The 18,046-nt window shown below is 42.7% G+C and overlaps 2 protein-coding genes across 5 annotated transcripts in view; one reads left to right on the top strand and one right to left on the bottom strand.

The window, feature by feature from the left end:
* Window positions 1–13,512, top strand: si:dkey-183c6.7 (urea transporter 1). 3 transcript variants are annotated; one of them, XM_058068034.1, is made up of 10 exons: window positions 1–108; window positions 3,408–3,619; window positions 3,825–5,197; window positions 5,768–5,957; window positions 6,033–6,161; window positions 7,379–7,568; window positions 8,391–8,538; window positions 11,131–11,265; window positions 12,286–12,335; window positions 12,403–13,512. In XM_058068034.1, the coding sequence occupies exons 3-10, from the start codon at window positions 5,071–5,073 to the stop codon at window positions 12,583–12,585; spliced, it is 1,152 nt and encodes a 383-aa protein (XP_057924017.1). In that variant the 5' UTR covers window positions 1–108; window positions 3,408–3,619; window positions 3,825–5,070; the 3' UTR covers window positions 12,586–13,512. The 3 variants fall into 3 exon arrangements, with proteins under 3 accessions (XP_057924017.1, XP_057924016.1, XP_057924018.1); XM_058068033.1 differs by having other exon boundaries at window positions 3,408–5,197; XM_058068035.1 differs by lacking the exon at window positions 3,825–5,197.
* Window positions 12,844–18,046, bottom strand: part of si:dkey-183c6.8 (protein O-GlcNAcase) — a 21,991-nt gene continuing 16,788 nt past the window's right edge. For both annotated transcript variants that reach the window (XM_058067939.1, XM_058067940.1), the window contains 10 exons: window positions 17,666–17,752; window positions 17,130–17,572; window positions 16,894–17,068; window positions 16,762–16,818; window positions 16,605–16,690; window positions 16,433–16,537; window positions 16,279–16,370; window positions 16,016–16,199; window positions 14,425–14,584; window positions 12,844–14,344 (listed from right to left, as the gene is read on the bottom strand). In XM_058067939.1, coding sequence (XP_057923922.1) covers window positions 14,208–14,344; window positions 14,425–14,584; window positions 16,016–16,199; window positions 16,279–16,370; window positions 16,433–16,537; window positions 16,605–16,690; window positions 16,762–16,818; window positions 16,894–17,068; window positions 17,130–17,572; window positions 17,666–17,752 — 1,526 coding nt within the window. In that variant the 3' untranslated portion in view covers window positions 12,844–14,207. The remainder of the gene's footprint in view (window positions 14,345–14,424; window positions 14,585–16,015; window positions 16,200–16,278; window positions 16,371–16,432; window positions 16,538–16,604; window positions 16,691–16,761; window positions 16,819–16,893; window positions 17,069–17,129; window positions 17,573–17,665; window positions 17,753–18,046) is intronic.

The raw sequence follows: 18,046 nt of genomic DNA on the forward strand, positions 1-18,046 counted from the left end.
CACAATTACGAGTGCACCTGAACGCCTCAAGGCGCGAGGAGACAGGAACAGGAAAAAGACAGAGCGTCAAGTTGTCCATTGCTCTATGTGCATCATATAAACAAACAAGTAAGTTTGAACGATTATCCTGTTTCACCTTGAATATTTCATTTATATTTGTGTTCTGAATAACCCCCGCACGACGAAAAAAGGGAAAAGCCTTCACTGTGTGTATTTTTATCATTATTATTTAACTCATTCACTGCCTGCCAGAGTTTTGACGCGGCTCTGCTCTTCTCTCTGTGACACACATGCTGGACGACAAGATGGTTCACTCTCTATCTGTCCGTGTGCATTGGTTATATAAGTGGAATTAACTGAATCAATATTTGTGGAGTGGGGCTACTCGTTACGGTATCTACTACTCTAGCTGCAGTTAGCCTCTTCGGTAAGCTAACAGTCAGCATGCTAACATGAATGACTACACCAAAGTGATTTTAAGGTGAATGCCAAAGGCACAGTTTGGGAATATTTCGGTTTTCAACACAGTGAACACGATGGCGATTGTGTTTGAAAGCAGCAGGTTGGTGGTGCAATATTGTGTCCATGTACACCGACCTGATACCAAGCAAATGCTAGCACTGCAGATAAATGTGCACACGTGCAACAAAGGAGACATGATTGGGTAATCTAGGACACGTGTCAAGGGAGGGCCGACGCACCACAGGTCTTCTATTCAACCAGGTTCTCCAGGTGGTTTAATTGATGAGCTCCTTCCATCAAATTGAAGGAGGTGTTGATCATTATAGTGAGCTGCATTTGACACCCCTGATCTGGCACCTAACCAGCTGCATGCAATTGGCATAAGAAGAAGGCTGGAAGCAATCAGCATCACGTGTGTCCAATAGCTCCGCCTCCAGCCAGGACCTGGATCTGGAATGGCAAAAAATAAATTAATTTTTGCAGGAAATATTTGTATCAACCCACATTTGTGAACTATTTAACAATGCAATAAATACCACAATATAAGACAATGTAACTATATTAAAGTAACTACAAAATCCATAGTGCCATTGGTACAAATAATTAACAAAAGGAAAAACTAGTATTGGCCTTGCTCAATAATACCAAGTATCTGTTCCAGGCACTTACTGTTTATTTGAAATGTTTCAAGATCATTTTAAATTAAATTTCTTAATCATGATTATAATCAAATTAGAAAACAGGATAAAGTTTTTAGGCAAACCAAAAAATCATTTGTATCAACAAAATGATTTGGGAAGAATTCAAACCGTGGTCATTAATCATTAATCCCTTCCAGGATGTAGTCTAACCAAATATATCGTGTACATAGTGTAACTCCCATTAATCCATTCCAGAAAGCCAAAAAAGTTTTTACAGTTTTACAATTGTCGTTTTTGGAGGGAGAAAACAATTCAAAATACATATAAATGATAAATAAAAGGGATAAATGAATGTTTAACATGGACACCACTTTAGTGTTTTTTCATGAGTTAATTTTTTTTTTAATTCAGCAGTGTTTTTCTACCCAAGTTCTCTTGAGCATGGCTGCAAAATAACTCAAAATGCAGCTGAAAAAAGTATTTGATCAAGTTAAAGAAAGAGAGAAATAACTTAAACACGTACGCGTACACGTGGCAAAAGTAACCTCAAATGTTCATTCATCATATATATGCATTTAGAATTGTTCTATTCATGTAGAACTATTTTTATAAAACTATAAAAACATGTTTTGTGTTCAAACATTTTTGACCCAGCATAACTGTGTTCGTGAGTAAAGAACTACAGAGTCAAGAACTGATGACATCATAGACGGCGACAGAGGTGAACCTTAGACTGTTGTTAGGTGCCAACAAGGACATTTTGTGCTAAACAAATACATTCAGAACACAATTGGACTCATATATTAATAACCAAGCAGGATGTATGCCATATTGTAGACTAACCACAAAATGTACACAAACCGAGGCAAAATTTTGGTGCAATTTTTTTTACTAAATAAATTACCTAAATTACCAAATAAACAGAACTGCAGAAAATTGAGCTGGTATCAATCAAAAGTAATCGATATCTGGATGGACCTTCCCACCACTAGTGTATTTCTGTGTTGGCTAGAGTAAATAAGACATTTGGCTCCAGTCCGCACCCCACTTAACAAATATTGTGTGTCTGGAGGTGTGCTTATATTATTTACTTGGCACCCGTATGCAGCTCTTGGCGTCTTACAAATGGTGTTGTAACTCAATATTAGTATAGCTTGTCAGCTTGGGGCCCATCTTTAATGAACACTTTTAGAATGCTTGAATGTAAGAAGAGAACACACTTGTTTATTTTCTGCAGCAAGATACTGTATGCGTTTATTTGAGTGTCTTCTTGAGGAAAGTCAAAATGCTGATTTGACAACTCATGGCATGGACAGAACCCTTAAGGGCTTGCTGTCAAGCCTTCAGGAAAAATGGAAAAAAGGCTGTTGTCAAAGACTTATATCAGATAGCTGACAGAGAAATAGAAACAGCTCCATGGAAACAAAGTGTTAATGTTTCGTACTGAGGTATTATAAGGAAATTGTGATTTTCAGTTGGATGTTTTGAATTTCTATGTTGAATGTTGAACGGATCAAATTAGTACTTGAGCATCACCTCATGTTTTATTCATTTGGAGAGAGGAGATTACGCACATTTGCTTGACATTTGCATTTTTTAAACTACTATAGATCATGCTCCAATGGCAGAGAAAATAATGCTGAGGTAAAAATTGTTTTGTGTGTGTATTATGCTTTTTTTAATGTATAATGGTTTTGAATGCATGTTGTTTTGAGAAGCAAAACTCTTTACTTAACTGTCCTCAGCAACTAGCTGGAACTGCTTTCCTCAGCACTGAAATCCGACAACAACTCGGCTCAGGACACAAAGTGGGGAATGAGTCACTGTTGACGGACTTCACTGCTTATGGGAATAACTTTTTGACATCACTTCATGTCAAAAAAATCGAACTATCCCTTTAACAAAACAAGTAAGAATTTCAGGAAAACACAGGAAGCATTGCAATGACGCTAACCTGGAAATGGAATATACCAAATCCCAGATTGACAAGAATAGAGACCAATTACGGTGCATTTCTTTTAACGATTACTGTAGTTTAAAACATGTGCATGTGCAAGATCTGCTGAATAAAGACATGAAATAGCTGACAACCAAACACTGGTGAAGGCTTATCTTCTGCATCAGGCATAATGAATGTAGCAAATGAAAATATCGCTTCTCACCTATCTATCTTCTGCATGAATACACATTTACATTTATGTGTTCTTCACTGTTTCACCGCATTGTTATTCCATGGGGGTGTCACATATGAACATTATGATCTTTTGTTGTAAATTGTATTGACGGTATGTGCACTTCATACAGGCTCCACGAGTCCTGGGCTCAACCGAGAATGATCACAGCCACTTGTGACTCCATGAACTACATGGTGCGGCTCATTTGGGACCTGGGGCCTTCCTGAGATGACCAATGCAAAGGATACGGTGATAGCAAGCTAGCACTGGGGATTTCTACGACCCAACTCATCATGGCTGGTTTAACTGAGGCTTATGGGAGCCATCATCTCTACCTTCAAGGTACTCAAAGTGCGACCTCATTCAACTACTGACGACATAGCATCACGTTCAATTTGGGGCTCAGTATCTTTCATGGTCTGAGAAACAAATCAGCAACCATCAGGTTGGTAGACGACCACTCTACCACCTGAACCATGCGGCCCCCTATAGCGAGTGAAGGTGGCTGAGAGTGCCTAAGTCAATCACCCTCTCTCCTCCCTGACAGTGTACCAGCTTTTTCCAGTGCTCACCTGCAGTTCAGGTTCAATGCTCTGCAGGTTTGGGGCGATTTTCAGTCTTCTGTGGTGGGATGGGGTGCTATGTCTGCAACACTGCCTCCAAGCTGTACAGGGCATGCAGAAAATGAAGTCGAAATCCTTGCTTGCCATCTATAAACCTATGCCAAACATTTGCTGGACAACAGGGAAGCAGCTAGAAAAATCAAACTCAACATTGAGGCAAAACATTAACTTCACACCAGTTAAGGAAACGCAGACACTGAATTACACCCAGCAACTTATTTGAGAAGAACAGCTTGACAACACAGAAATCAATTCCAATCAACAAAAAAACTGGTTAGTATAGGTAGGTCCCATGACATGCATTGTTATCTAGCTTATACTAACTTGTTTGTGCTCATTAGAATGCACAGAAAAGGGAAAGAAATATGTTTCGTATCAGGATTGTGAATGATGGGCAAAATTCCAAAAAAGTCCATCATCTGTGCAGCCTGTGGTAACTGAACGGTGGCCACATAGAAATGTCTGTTCCCCCATTTAAAAACCATAAGTGAGACATACTGCCTCTAGGTCTAGTTGCAATTGTGTGTGTGTGTGTGTGTGTGTTGCACGTATGTGACCTATAGCCTTCAGAAGATGAATAATCCCCCAGAATGCATCTGCACGGCAACATTGAAAGCATGCAAAGCTCATTGTCATGCATCACGTTGACAGCTCTTTCTAATATTATTAGTCACTGTTTTATTATTTTGTGATACACAACCCTTGTAACATCTCATTAGATTGTGCAGGCGAGCCTTTTTAGGTGTCCAGGATGAGTCAGCAGCAGCAGCAGCAGCATCATCAGGGAAGGCTTACATATTACACCTTTTTGAATCAACTTGTGATAACATGGCGGCCCGCTAATGGCTTTGCAAATGAAGCAAATAGGCAAACATTGGTGCAGATGCCGCCATAAAACAGGTGGATGAGTAGCCTAAATCAACAATATGTGAAGATGAGTGATATTGACATGCAGAGCTTCGTCTTTTTCCTCATGGGTTTGAACTTTGCTCCTCTCTGCTATGTCCTCAGTGGAGTGAATGCCTTACCCAGATTACTGCTTTGTAAATCAACCCCTGGGACTGGGAAAGTGGGGGGGGGGGCAAGTGGGACTCAGAAAGAGGTTGAAAGAAGCAACGAAAGATCCTTTCAAAGAATTACCAGAGCACTTTTAGGAAAGAGGCTGCAGCCATGTGGATGGAAACCAAAGCTGATACGCAGAATGCCAGCAGGAAGCCCACTAGCACCATTCAGCGTTTGATGAACAGTCTGATGATGGTAACTGGTGACATGGAGAGTCTGGATAAGTACATGGAAGGTAGGAAAACTGTACTGTGTTGTTTTACTTTCAGCGCACCAACACAATCCATCATTTGTGTTTATTATGCTGGTGCAGTCCTCGTGCGGCGAACAGACGAACCAAAATCAATAACTGATTGATGTTAACGCCATTGTCGTCTTGTGTAAATTTAAAGGGATGGGCAATACTGCAAACACCAAGTAAATACAGCTCTAGTGCTAATCACAATAGATAATAGTAATATTTGAGACAAACAAAAAAATAGATTTTTTTTATGACCAAATGCACAGTGTAATTACAACAATATAAGACAATGTACAAATATTCACAAAAGTGTAAAAAAAAATCTCTTTTATTACACACAATTCTTTGAGCAACACAGTACAAAGTAATTAAACAAAATAAAAAACAACTCATTGCTATCAATCTCATCACACTAGTATTGATCTGATACTGGTACTTCTATTGGTATTGATATTAGTGTAATTTGGATTAAATGCAGCTCTTGCATTAGGTGTACTTTGTGTTTGATATCTAAGATGTAGGTCATAGAAAAAAAAAATCGTATGTGTGCCACATTTTCCCCAGACAAGTGGTTCATTCTGCAGCTGGCCGTGTGGGCCTTCAGAGGGGTCTCCCGGGTGATTCTAGCCAACAACCCACTGAGTGGTGTGCTCATGCTGGTCGCTCTCTACTGGGCCTCCCCCTGGCAAGGCCTGCTGGGAACTGTGGGCGTGATGACCTCCACGCTGACAGCGGTCATCTTAGGACAGGACAGGTGATCTTTAGCCACGACTGTGGATATAAACATGCAGGTTAGGTCGTGAAGTGTTCTTTTTTTGTGTGTGCACAGTGCAGAAGTATGCGCAGGCTTGTATGGCTTTAATGGCATGCTGGTGTCTTTGCTAATGGGAGTGTTTAACGCCGCTGGAGACTGGTACTGGTGGCTGCTGCTGCCGGTTTGTTTGGGTGCTGCTACCAGGTGAGGCACAACATTAGGTACACCTGCCACTCAAATTGATATTCATTCGGCATGCACTGCATCATACTGAGAGATGCTTTTTTCAGATATCATCAGAAGCTCTGATTGGTGCTTTATGCTGCAAATTCTGATACTGATCATCCATGAGTGAGCTGTGTCATGAACTGTGTAGTTTTCAATGTATTAATTATGGCTGCTATAGAGGGGCAGGGGCGCTGGCATTTAGTGAAATGTTTGTCAATTGTCTTTTTATTTTGTCTTAATTTGTGAGAAACAATTTTTGTACTAGACTTCACAGCTAGGAGACCAGGGTTCAATTCCACCCTCGACCATCTCTGTGTGGAGTTTGCATGTTCTCCCCGTGCATGCGTGGGTTTTCTCCGGGTACTCCGGTTTCCTCCCACATTCCAAAAACATGCTAGGTTAATTGGCGACTCCAAATTGGTATGAATTAGGTATGAATGTGAGTGTGAATGGTTGTTTGTCTATATGTGCCCTGTGATTGGCTGGCGACCAGTCCGGGGTGTACCCCGCTCTCTCGCCAGCTCAAGACAGCTGGGATAGGCTCCAGCAAAAAAAGCGGTAGAATGAATGAATTAATTTTTGTTCTATTTGACACACACTTGATTTTAATTTGATGCATATTTTCTTTGGTTCAAGAAAATTAACAGAATAAAAAAATAATATACGTAAATATGAGGGATGGGCCCCGATATCAGCATAAAAATGCGATATCGGTATCAGAATTTTTCCAGATCATTAAAACCGATAATGAAATAATGTTGTATTCAACACATATGTGTTCATTCCACCCCAAGAGATGTGTCATGTTACACATATCGATGTTGGTATCAGAAATTGAAAGTTGGACAATGTCGACAGCCGCGCGGTGGACGAGGGGTTAGGGCACACAGTCAGGACATCGATTCTCCGCTCGGGCATCTCTGTGTGGATTTTGTGGGGGGTTTCTCTGAGTACTCCGGTTTCCTCCCATATTCCAAAGTGACTGATATCATTATCCTGTATTTTATTGTGTTGTAAGGCATTATGTATCTTTTTTAATTAATTTTACTCCTGCCCTGACTAGTCACGCTTCCTTCCTCCTACTTCTTTATCTATTTATATCAGTGTCAAATCTGTCGACAAACTCTATTAGCGCTACTGTTACACATCCATTTTCTTTTAACTTCTTTATCACACCCTCTCCCGCTATGTAGTGTCTTCCTCTTCAGTGGTTTCTCGCCCGTGTTGGACCGCTGGGACTTGCCAGTTGCAGTCTTTCCCTTCAACGTGGTCATCATCCTCTACTTCCTGTGCAGCGGCCCTAATAATCCCTACTTCCCGCACCTTGTTGCTATACCGCCGAGCTCGCCCCCGCCCAACATCACCGAGCTCATCACTTCTGAGGTAATAGTAATTGTTATTTCACATGGTACGGCTGGAATGTTATGAAATGCACAAGAATTAGCAGTCTCCAGCTGCTCGAAGAACATACCTGTACATGCAATGGCTCACACTTATCACACATTTATCGCTTTAATTAACAACTTCATGGAAATTCATCAGTGTTTATTTGGCTTCCCAAAAACAATTTTAAAGGCTCTCACACACACATTGTTTGTTGTCCTAAAAAGAGTCCAGATTGACACCCCCACGGCACAGGATGTTCCTTCCCACTCTTTGTTCTTCAGTTATTTTCTATTTAGCATTGCTTTCTGTCACACATCTTAAAATTCCCTTCAGAGATTAGAAGCATCTAAATCCTTTTGATGTCGTGTCTCATATTTGTGTCCTCTATTCATCTCACTGCAGTGCAATGTTGCGCCATCCTTCTCCATCACTTCATCACCGCCTGGTTTACCATGGTTTTGTGTTCTCAACACTTTATTAGCATTTTCCTCTGATATGCTCCCGCGTGTGAGAGCTACTCCCAGGACCCCCATTTCTTCCTCTCCTTCTTTCCATCTCCCACTCACATTTCCTGTTAGGCCCCTGCCGCCATTGCTCCTCCCACCATAGGCAGCAATGACGCGGATGCTATTTATATTTGATGTTTTCATCTCGCGCTCTGCCCAGGATGCCTGTGCAACAGCAGCGTATTAAATCTGACTGCGCTTGAGGCAGCCATGTGAGCAGAGAGCTGTCACCATGGCAACCGCGCACCGTGCCACCATTGGGGAAATAGACCTATTGTTGTAAATATCCCAGCGCGTCCTCTCTTCTGTGCAGGTGTTGCGAGGCATCCCTCTCGGCGTGGGCCAGATCTTTGCCTGCGGTGCCCTGGGGCCCTCGCTGCTCATCTTGGGCGCACTATGCCTTTACTCCCCCCTGCAGGCTTTGCACGCTCTGCTTGGCTCAGCAGTTGGAACACTGGCCGGTGAGTTTCAAACGCTAAAGTCGAGTCAAGTATGGGTGGACAATATGACAAATTCATATTCAATCCCATACCAAGTCAATATACGTAAGGGCAGTATTGCCAGTATCTCCATTACCCCGTATCGTACCCAATTGTGGGCCATTGTCAGAACCCGTATTCATTCATTCATTCATTTTCTAACGCTTTTTCCTCACAAGGGTCGCGGGGGTGCTGGAGCCTATCCCAGCTGTCTTCGGGCGAGAGGCGGGGCACACCCCGGACTGGTCACCAGCCAATCACAGGGCACATACATATAGACAAACAACCATTCACACTCGCACACATACCTATGGACAAAATGCTGGGATAGGCTCCAGCATGCCTGTGACCCTCGTGAGGACAAGCGGTAGAAAATGAATGACTATCTATGTTAGCGATGTATAGCAACCGGCAGATAAATGATCTTCCAGCTTTAGTGACGGGCTGGAAAGAAAATGTGCATCCAGTGACACCCCTGCACCAAATGATGGTACATAATTAACCCGTGTGTCCATCATACATTTTTGAGATTTTTGTGATATGGCTCAATAGAGGATGGGAAAAACTGGTCTAAATGTGCCATGTATTCCTTGGTGAGATGTACCTGTGTGACCTAACATAGAATATATGTTCACATTGCGCCGGGTCACATGACTACAGATATTGAACACCCTCAGGCGACCATAACTGAATGTTGGCAAGGCGTATAAAAGCTCAAACTGTAAAACGGAAAACAAGCCTCTTTCGCCCACAGGCGGCTCAGAAAACTCCAAGCAATTAGCTGAGGTGACCATAATAATAATAACAGTCATGCCAGTCGCTCTTTTATGCTTTTAATGTGTCTCTCTGCAGTTCTATTCATTAAGAGCGGCGAGTTGATGGAAGTTTTTTATACTTGCAGTTTTACCAAGATGGGTGTGCATGTGTAGCTATGAGTCACGTATGTGGGAGTTTACGCGTGCACGCACACACACACACTTGGTCACACATGGTGCTGCAATTAAAACAGCATTAAGCAAAGAAACTGTGCAGGATAACGAAGAATGTGTTGGGAGTTTAAAGTAGTGTATTGAATGCTGCATTCATTCTGCAACATCAATCAACGAACAATGGAAATAAGAATGCATCACTCACAACATCAATCATAGCTCCTCATTAATCTTTAATGATCCTGTGGGGGAGAAGAGCGGGTGAGGAAGCATGCAGGGAAGGGCTCATAGCAGTGAGGTAGGTGGAGCAGAATGATAAGGAATAAGGCAGGACTGAACTACCTTAGCTTTAACAGGCCTGGAACCATATGTGGTAACTGCTCTGGTTAGGCAAAATATCCAGATGATTGAAAATGTTCTGCAGCAGTAAAGTTTTTTTTTGTTTTTTTTTTGCACTCAGTTTTGCAATCTCTTTGCAGCTGCAAGGTCAAAGGCGCTCTTGGGCTTCACTGTGATGCAGGTGTAACAACACTGCATGTTCAATGCAACACACAGAGGTCAGACACTGACCTGCTTCTCCATATTTCAACCATAACAAGCTTTGGAAGTAAACACGAGGACAAAAATAATTAGAATACAGTCTGCGGGTCATATATGACCCTCTTGAGCCATCAAAGTAATTCTAGTGGTTTCTGAAAAAATACATACTGTAAGAAAGTTTTATATTTTTTATGTTATGATTCAGGGCGGCATGGCGGTCTAGTGGTTAGCGCGCAGACCTCACAGCTAGGAGACCAGGGTTCAATTCCACCCTTGGCCATCTCTGTGTGGAGTTTGCATGTTCTCCCCGTGCATGCGTGGGTTTTCTCCGGGTACTCCGGTTTCCTCCCACATTCCAAAAACATGCTAGGTTAATTGGCGACTCCAAATTGTCCATAGGTATGAATGTGAGTGTGAATGGTTGTTTGTCTATGTGTGCCCTGTGATTGGCTGGCGACCAGTCCAGGGTGTACCCCGCCTCTCGCCCCAAAGACAGCTGGGATAGGCTCCAGCAACCCCCGCGACCCTCGTGAGGAAAAAGCGGTAGAAAATGAATGAATGAATGTTATGATTCATTCATTTTCTACCGCTTATCCTCACGAGGATTGCAGGGCTGCTGGAACCTATCCCAGTTGTCTTCGGGCGGGGTACACCCTGGACTGGTTGCCAGCCAATCACAGGACACATATAGACAAACAACCATTCACACTCACATTCATACCTATGGACAATTTGGAACCGAAAAATGCAAAGCCGGAGTCCCCAGAGAAAACCCACGCATGCATGGGGAGAACATGCAAACTCCACACACTCCGAGATGGCGGAGGGTGGATTTGAACAATACTCGGTGTGTCACAAGAATGGCTTTACAGTATTCTCTAATTGCACGTTGGCTTTCTAACAATAACATGCTCTGTCAACCATAACACAATATAATGTTTATTCAAATCCTAAAACATCCAAATGCCCTTTGTTCTCCCTTGTTGTGTGTCTATGACCACCCCTTGGAGCCCCTTAGCACTAATCGTTTATGAACTAGACTGAGTCACAGTATTTGAGCTATGACACATTACTATTTAGATGTATCTCGTATGTGTGAATGTAGGTTTATCTGTGGCGGTGCGCCATGAGTCCCTCTACTGGGGCTTGTCAGGTTTCAATGGAGCGCTGGGTTGCATGGCTGTTGGAGGACTTTTCTTCACCTTCAGCTGGAGGACTCACCTGTTAGCCATTGCTTGTGGTAACACACACACACATATGGTGGCCGACAGTGGCAAACGTGCAGTAATGTCCAAAAGCACCAACAAAACAATGTTTTTGATACTACAGCAGGGGTCTCAAACAGGCGGCCCGCGGGCCAAATGTGGCTCACAGGACACTAGTTTGAGGCCCCCGCCTTGATATGAAAGTTTAATGTTAGTGCGGATGTATGGATGCTGTATGGTATCATGTACCCAGAAAAAATTATTACGTTTGATTAATGTTCATGTTAAAGGTTAAATAACTGTTAATAGTTATCCTCCCTATCCGTGTGGAAGTGGTAAGTTTTTGGCTATTTAAGTTTAAAGGAAATAACTTGAAGGCTACCATTTAGGTCGCTAGCGCTCTAGTTTGCGAGTTAGCATGTGTCTCAAGACCCTGCAGTTGCGCAATATGTTGTAAATAAAAAAAGTATAAATGTGACTATAGTCATGTTTTGTCATGTCTACAGGGCTCTAATAATGCTTTGTTCATTTTAATCTGAAAAAAATAATTTGTCTACCCACCAACTATATGTGGTTTCTTAAGTTTTTATTATTTGCCGTTTTATTATTATTATTATTATATTTATTTATTACTGATTGATTGATTTTCTTTATTCTCGATTTGTTTATTTATTTTTCATCTTATTTTGTGCAGAAAAAAAAATTAAGATATTTGAGAACAGTGGAATGTTTTATCAGAGCTTTTATTGTAGAAAATCGGAACCAAAGCACTGAAAAAGTTTGTATGTTTTTTTTGGGGGGGGGAAAACCTGATGCGGCCCAGCCTTGCCCAGACCATAGCTCTAGTGGCCCCCAGGTAAATTGAGTTTGAGACCCCTGTCCTACAGCATTTGGAGTATTTTCCAGTACTGTGTTTTGCAAATGTATTGATCATTTCTGTGTTTAGAGCATTTGGACATTGCTATGCCTTTGCTCCTGTTGGTATGCACGTATTTTATACGTTATTATGTACAATTTAAAGGTTAAAAGTAGCTTTTGTCATGTGCCTTCCTCAGCTTTCCTCTCTGCTTATTCTGACATAGCGTTGAGCAATCTGCTGGGTACTGTAAGTACATTTCATGTAATATTGGCCATTACTTCAAATTTGTTGATAATACATATGCTCTCCCTAGGTGGGTCTCCCAGCATGCAGCTTGGCAGCCACACTGACTACCACACTGATGATGCTGCTGACGGGCAGTCTCGCTGCACACCGCCTCCCCCTGGCACGGGTTCGGGCCCCCGAGCAGAACCTGCGCTCCCGCAGCCGATGGGAAGCCGGCAGCACTGCGGAAGCAGAGAGCACCGACGTGTAATTACAGACTATTTTATTTTATCAACACTAGAACCCTGATGTTGAATTGAGGTTTTATATTGCAGTTTCTCATCTTGCCCACAAGACGGCAGTGCAGCTAGTAATTAATTTTCCACCTGGAGATAATGCAGTACATAGCGCTATCCACAAGATGGCAGTGCATCCCAACTTATAGCCCATAAAATAGAAACACATCTAAATGTTGCTGCTGGTGTAGAAATACTCAAACCCCTTGTGTGTTTCTGCTCCTTTAACTAGAGAAAAATGCAATCATACACATACATTATTAATAATATAGGATCAAGGACAAAGCGAGGTGATTCTGGTTACATTTTATTAGGTCAGTCAGTGAAAATATTGTTGAAATGACATTTTTCACTGCATGCGTGTAAACTCAGTGAGAAACACAGACACTGTTAACTATTATTTTTTTCACAGTGGTCCAAGTTGCCTTCATTATTTGTCAATATACTGACCACCATTATTCCCCATGTAGCCATATTATTAGCAATTCCAATTTTTGTAGTTAGTCTACATTTTTTTTCCTTTATCACAGACAGTGCTGATATGTGATGAGTTTGGTTGTAAGAACCATACAAAAGTGCCTTTTAGTGTGGAATTGATTGGTTGATTGATTGATTGAGCATAATTGTAGAAAAGAAGCGAAAGCAAGGTATAAATACAAAACTGCTTTTTCTCTTGCATGTGTTACAAGAAATGAACATTCTTAGTGTGTACTTTCAGTTCATGGGTGAAGTGTGCAAGCTGTTGTGCTTCTTGTGTATTTGTGTGTGTGTGTGTGTAATGTGTTGGTTCGTTTGCCTATTTGGGAACTTATTCCGATGAAAGGCAGAATGGTATCTCCTTATCACCGGTGATTGAATGATGTCAAATGAAGGTTTAATGAATTAAACCTAATGCAAATGTAGTTATGTGTACGTTTTAATGTACATGCACAAGCATTTGTAGTGTGTGACTTAACCATGATGGCTCTAACAGCCTTAAGTGATTTTTGGATTTTCTTTTCCCATGAATAGCCACACGACGTTTAGTTCTTCATGCATGTAAACATTCATCTAAACTAAGTATACACTTCCAAGAGCTAGCAAACGACATCCTATTGCTGTGGGGTGAGGAGAAATCAAGGTCAGATTGTCAGAATGGACACCTTAAACCGGATACAGTGGTGTGAAAAAGTTTGCTCCCTTTCTGATTTTTACATTTTTGTTTGTCACACAAAAATGTTTCAGATCAGACAAATTTAAATATGAAACGATGACAGTATAAACATTAAGAAACAATTTCAAATCAACAAATATGCAGGGTCGCAAATACTAAACGTCAAATAGACAGAGATCTATTGTATAGTTTGAATTCAAGTCCAGATTGGTGTGAACACTATGGTCCCATTTGATTATTATTATTATTTTCACAGTCTCCCCTTGAGGGACACATTCTCAGTTCTCAGTTTTGTTACTGTTTACTCAGGTAAGTTACTGTTTCCTTTACACGTACTGTTAGTATCTGGGTGTATCTACTGTACTGCATGCGTGCAAATGTCTTTACATGTTGCTGTGCATGTTTTTAATGTGTGCATGTGAGTGCGAGGGTGCCGATGTGCGCTCAGAGCAACCTCCCCATCACCACCCCTTCCCTGCTCCTGGCTTCCCCTCTGAGGATCTCTAGGAAGCCCAGTTTTGTCAAGAACTCCAACCTCTGGCGATCCGTCGGCTGCACCTCACAGAACACACCCTGCGAACCTGCACGGGAGAGAGAGCATTGTCCAGGTAGGACAATATTACAAATGTTTCGGGGGAAATAACACTCAACTCATCCTCACCGTTGGCTTTGAGGGCTGTCAGGAGGGCGGCGAGGAGAGTGCGGCTGACACTGACGTCAACCAGCTCGGGCAGTGCGTCCAAACGCAGCTGAGAGGGGAAATGATAGACGAGCGAGTCTGGGTACTCTCCCTGGTCCTCCTCCATCAACTTGATCAAGTCCTGTGTGAGAAAGCAAGTACTGTAGGTACATAGTCAAGTGACAGTTTCATCCAATAACTGAACTCTTTACAAAGATAATAATGGAAACACAAAAATATCACTTTTCTACAGAACTGCTGTAGAAAACCTGCCTTTTCTGTCCCTCTCAAAACGTCCAACAGGCTGAAATAACATGTCTAAAACAAATAGGCCACACCATACCATCGATAAAAGGAATAAATGGTAATAAATATATAATATGCATTTGTAAGGCTCTGTATAGTCTGCTTGCTATGACGCACAGCGTAGGCAGAGAGGACGAACGAAGCCAAGTCCAATCCAACTGATGTCAGAAATTGTTTGGCTGTTTGCCTGACCACTCACTTCCTGTTCCCAATACGCACTCCTGGTCAAAAAAAGACCAGTTGAAAAAAATGCAAGAATTTACATTTTGCACTGTTGGCTCTTAAGGGTTAAGTAAAACAACCATTAAATGTGAAATAGGCTGTTTATCACATGATCAAAACGTTTTTTGAGTGGATTAACAAGAATGGTGCAGCTACTTATTATTCAGTTTTTTGACTGTTAGTATTTTGGGGTGGTCGAGTGGTTAGCGCGCAGACCTCACAGCTAGGAGACCAGGGTTCAATTCCACCCTCGGCCATCTCTGTGTGGAGTTTGCATGTTCTCCCACGTGCATGCGTGGGTTTTCTCCGGGTACTCCGGTTTCCTCCCACATTCCAAAAACATGCTAGGTTAATTGGTGACTCCAAATTGTCCATAGGTATGAATGTGAGTGTGAATGGTTGTTTGTCTATATGTGCCCTGTGATTGGCTGGCGACCAGTCCAGGGTGTACCCCGCCTCTCGCCCGAAGACAGCTGGGATAGGCTCCAGCAAAAAAAGCGGTAGAAAATGAATGAATGAATGAATTTTTGTACTATTTGACATACACTTGATTTTAATTTGATGCATATTTTCTTTGGTTCAAGAAAATTAACAGAATAAAAAATAATATACGTAAATACGAGGGATGGGCCCGATATCAGCATAAAAATGCGATATCGGTATCAGAATTTTTCCAGATCATTAAAACCGATAATAAAATAATGCCGTATTCAACACATATGTGTTCATTCCACCCGAAGAGATGTGTCATGTTACACATATCGATGTTGGTATCAGAAATTGAAAGTTGGACAATGTACCCCGCCTCTCGCCCGAAGACGGCTGGGATAGGCTCCAGCACCCTCCGCGACCCTCGTGAGGAAAAGCGGTAGAAAATGAATGAATGAATGAGTATTTTGGGGTTTTTTTTTGGTACTAAAGATTGATCAGCTTTCAGTTTAATGGTTGTTTGCAATAAATTGCTTATTTTTGCATTTTGAAGCAATTAAATTTTTAACTTGTATGAAAATTTCATCATGTACGCTCCTTTGTGACGTTTACGCACCTGTGTGTTGGAGTGCCCCCCTTTAGGTGGATACTTGTCCCTCATGGCGGGCAACCAGCTGGCCTGACAGCGCTTGGCGAAAGAGCGCACATCCAAGATGCCCAAAATGCAACCGCACACACCCAGCTCATCCTCCAGGATGAAGCTGTACTCGGGGCACAAAGCCAGGCAGGGTCCCAAACATCTGAAAACGACGGAGTAGAACACCTTCTATTAAGATCCATTGATGGACTCTCATGAGATTCTAATCATGTGACACGCACCTGTCTCCTACCACATCTGGATGGGAAGCACTGGAGTCTGGGGCACACTGGGACCTCAGGTGAAGCTGACGCACCATCCGATACAACTCCACCTGTTTGAATACACACCACATGGACAAAAGTACTGGGACAGGCCTCTTAATCGTAAGCCTACCTTGTCTTTGCTGTGGTAGGGCCGGATGTTGTAGAGACGCGAGGTGGGGAAGAGAGGAGGAGGGTGCGTGAAGAGCTCACTGCTGCTGCCTACTGGGAGAAGCATCTGAGAAGAAGACACAACCACATGTGATGATGGACACATGGAAGACAAAAAAAAACAAGCAACAAACCTGCACTTCCCCAGACACGCCCCCTTTAAATGCCCATGGCTCCGCCTCCTCTCCCGGAACATTCCCTCCTGACGCCTTCCCGCACCCTTCAACACACAAATGACCTTCAAGTGAGATGGATCGAACTTGATATAACGAGATCAAGATGATTACTCACAATGGAAGCAGTTCCTCCAGGAGGCCATGGTGGCGCTGTCATTCAACACTCGACCATCTGAGTGACAGGCAAGCATTATTATTTATTTTTAATTTTCTTATAGTTATTATTATCATTGTGTGTGTTCCTCACCCAGCCAGCACACAAACGCCTTAGCCACAAGCGCCATGTTCCTTAGGTCCCATACGTACGGATAAAGGTCATACAGTACCGCCCTGTTGGCCCCGCCCACCACACTACAGTGCAGTTGCGCTATGTCTTCACACAGAGACAGAAACCCAGAGGCCCTGCCTCGCCATTCGTCCACCTGTGGACACCCTCAGGGTCATACAAGGCTGAAAGGTCACACACATGGATTCTTCTCGTACCTTCTGTGGTAAATTCTTTTTGCTGCTAGCGCTGACGAGGTGGCAGTTGGTTTTCAGCCAGGTGAGATCCTGAAGAAGTTTCTGCGCTGATGGGCCATGCTCATGAGGAAGATAATGGAGACCAACCAGGAGCCGCACCTGGGACTCACTCAGTTGGCCCTTCCCACCACAGAGCCCACGACCCCGGGCTTTATGTCCACCACGGCTTCCCCCTGAAGGTGCTCCATGTCTGGTTTGGCCTGAGTTCTCCCACTCATGACCCTCCTTCTCCCCTTTGGCTTTGGTAGGTGACGGGGGTGGCGAACTTGAATTGAGGGGGAAGACGGGGAGTTTAGCCACCACGGAGGTCCCTCTGAAGGTGGAGGTGCAGTCAGATCTGTCCGGGGGTTTGCACCGAGACGCCGCAACAGAACAGCGTTGATCTGTTCGTGCATTCTGCCTACCTAATAAAGAATTTATTAGGTAGTCATTTTATGAACAGAAACGTCTTATCAGAAGAAGATGGAAGAACTTCATCTACAGTACTTTTTTTTTACCTGCTTGTAGGGGCTGGTTGAGTTCTTCCATCCAGTCATGGAGCGCAGCAGACAAAGCTCTGTCAGGACAATAATCTGGCTCTTCATCTGGTGAAAAAATATAATGCAACATTTTCTTTATTAGATATATTTTTAACTCCAGGAATGCAGTAAATGCTGACTCAGCATGATACCTGATGTAGCATGATGATGCATCCACACCACAGACTTTGCCTTTTAAACCGTGCTGAAACCGCCTATGTGTCTTTTAAGAGTTTAAAATCGCTAAAGTAGAACCAGATTTATTCATTCATTCATTCATTTTCTACCGCTTTTCCTCACAAGGGTTGCGGGGGTGCTGGAGCCTATCCCAGCTGTCTTCGGGCGTGAGGCGGGGTACAC

The sequence above is a fragment of the Doryrhamphus excisus genome, chromosome 3, assembly GCF_030265055.1.
Source record: "Doryrhamphus excisus isolate RoL2022-K1 chromosome 3, RoL_Dexc_1.0, whole genome shotgun sequence".
Taxonomy (NCBI): domain Eukaryota; kingdom Metazoa; phylum Chordata; class Actinopteri; order Syngnathiformes; family Syngnathidae; genus Doryrhamphus; species Doryrhamphus excisus.

Excerpts from the sequence above, each read along its gene's own strand:
- si:dkey-183c6.7 (XM_058068033.1), top strand. The coding sequence starts at position 5,071 with ATGTGGATGGAAACCAAAGCTGATACGCAGAATGCCAGCAGGAAGCCC. Across the intron at positions 7,569-8,390 it reads CCGAGCTCATCACTTCTGAG|GTGTTGCGAGGCATCCCTCT; the intron begins GTAATAGTAATT and ends TCTTCTGTGCAG. Across the intron at positions 11,266-12,285 it reads CCTGTTAGCCATTGCTTGTG|CTTTCCTCTCTGCTTATTCT; the intron begins GTAACACACACA and ends TGCCTTCCTCAG.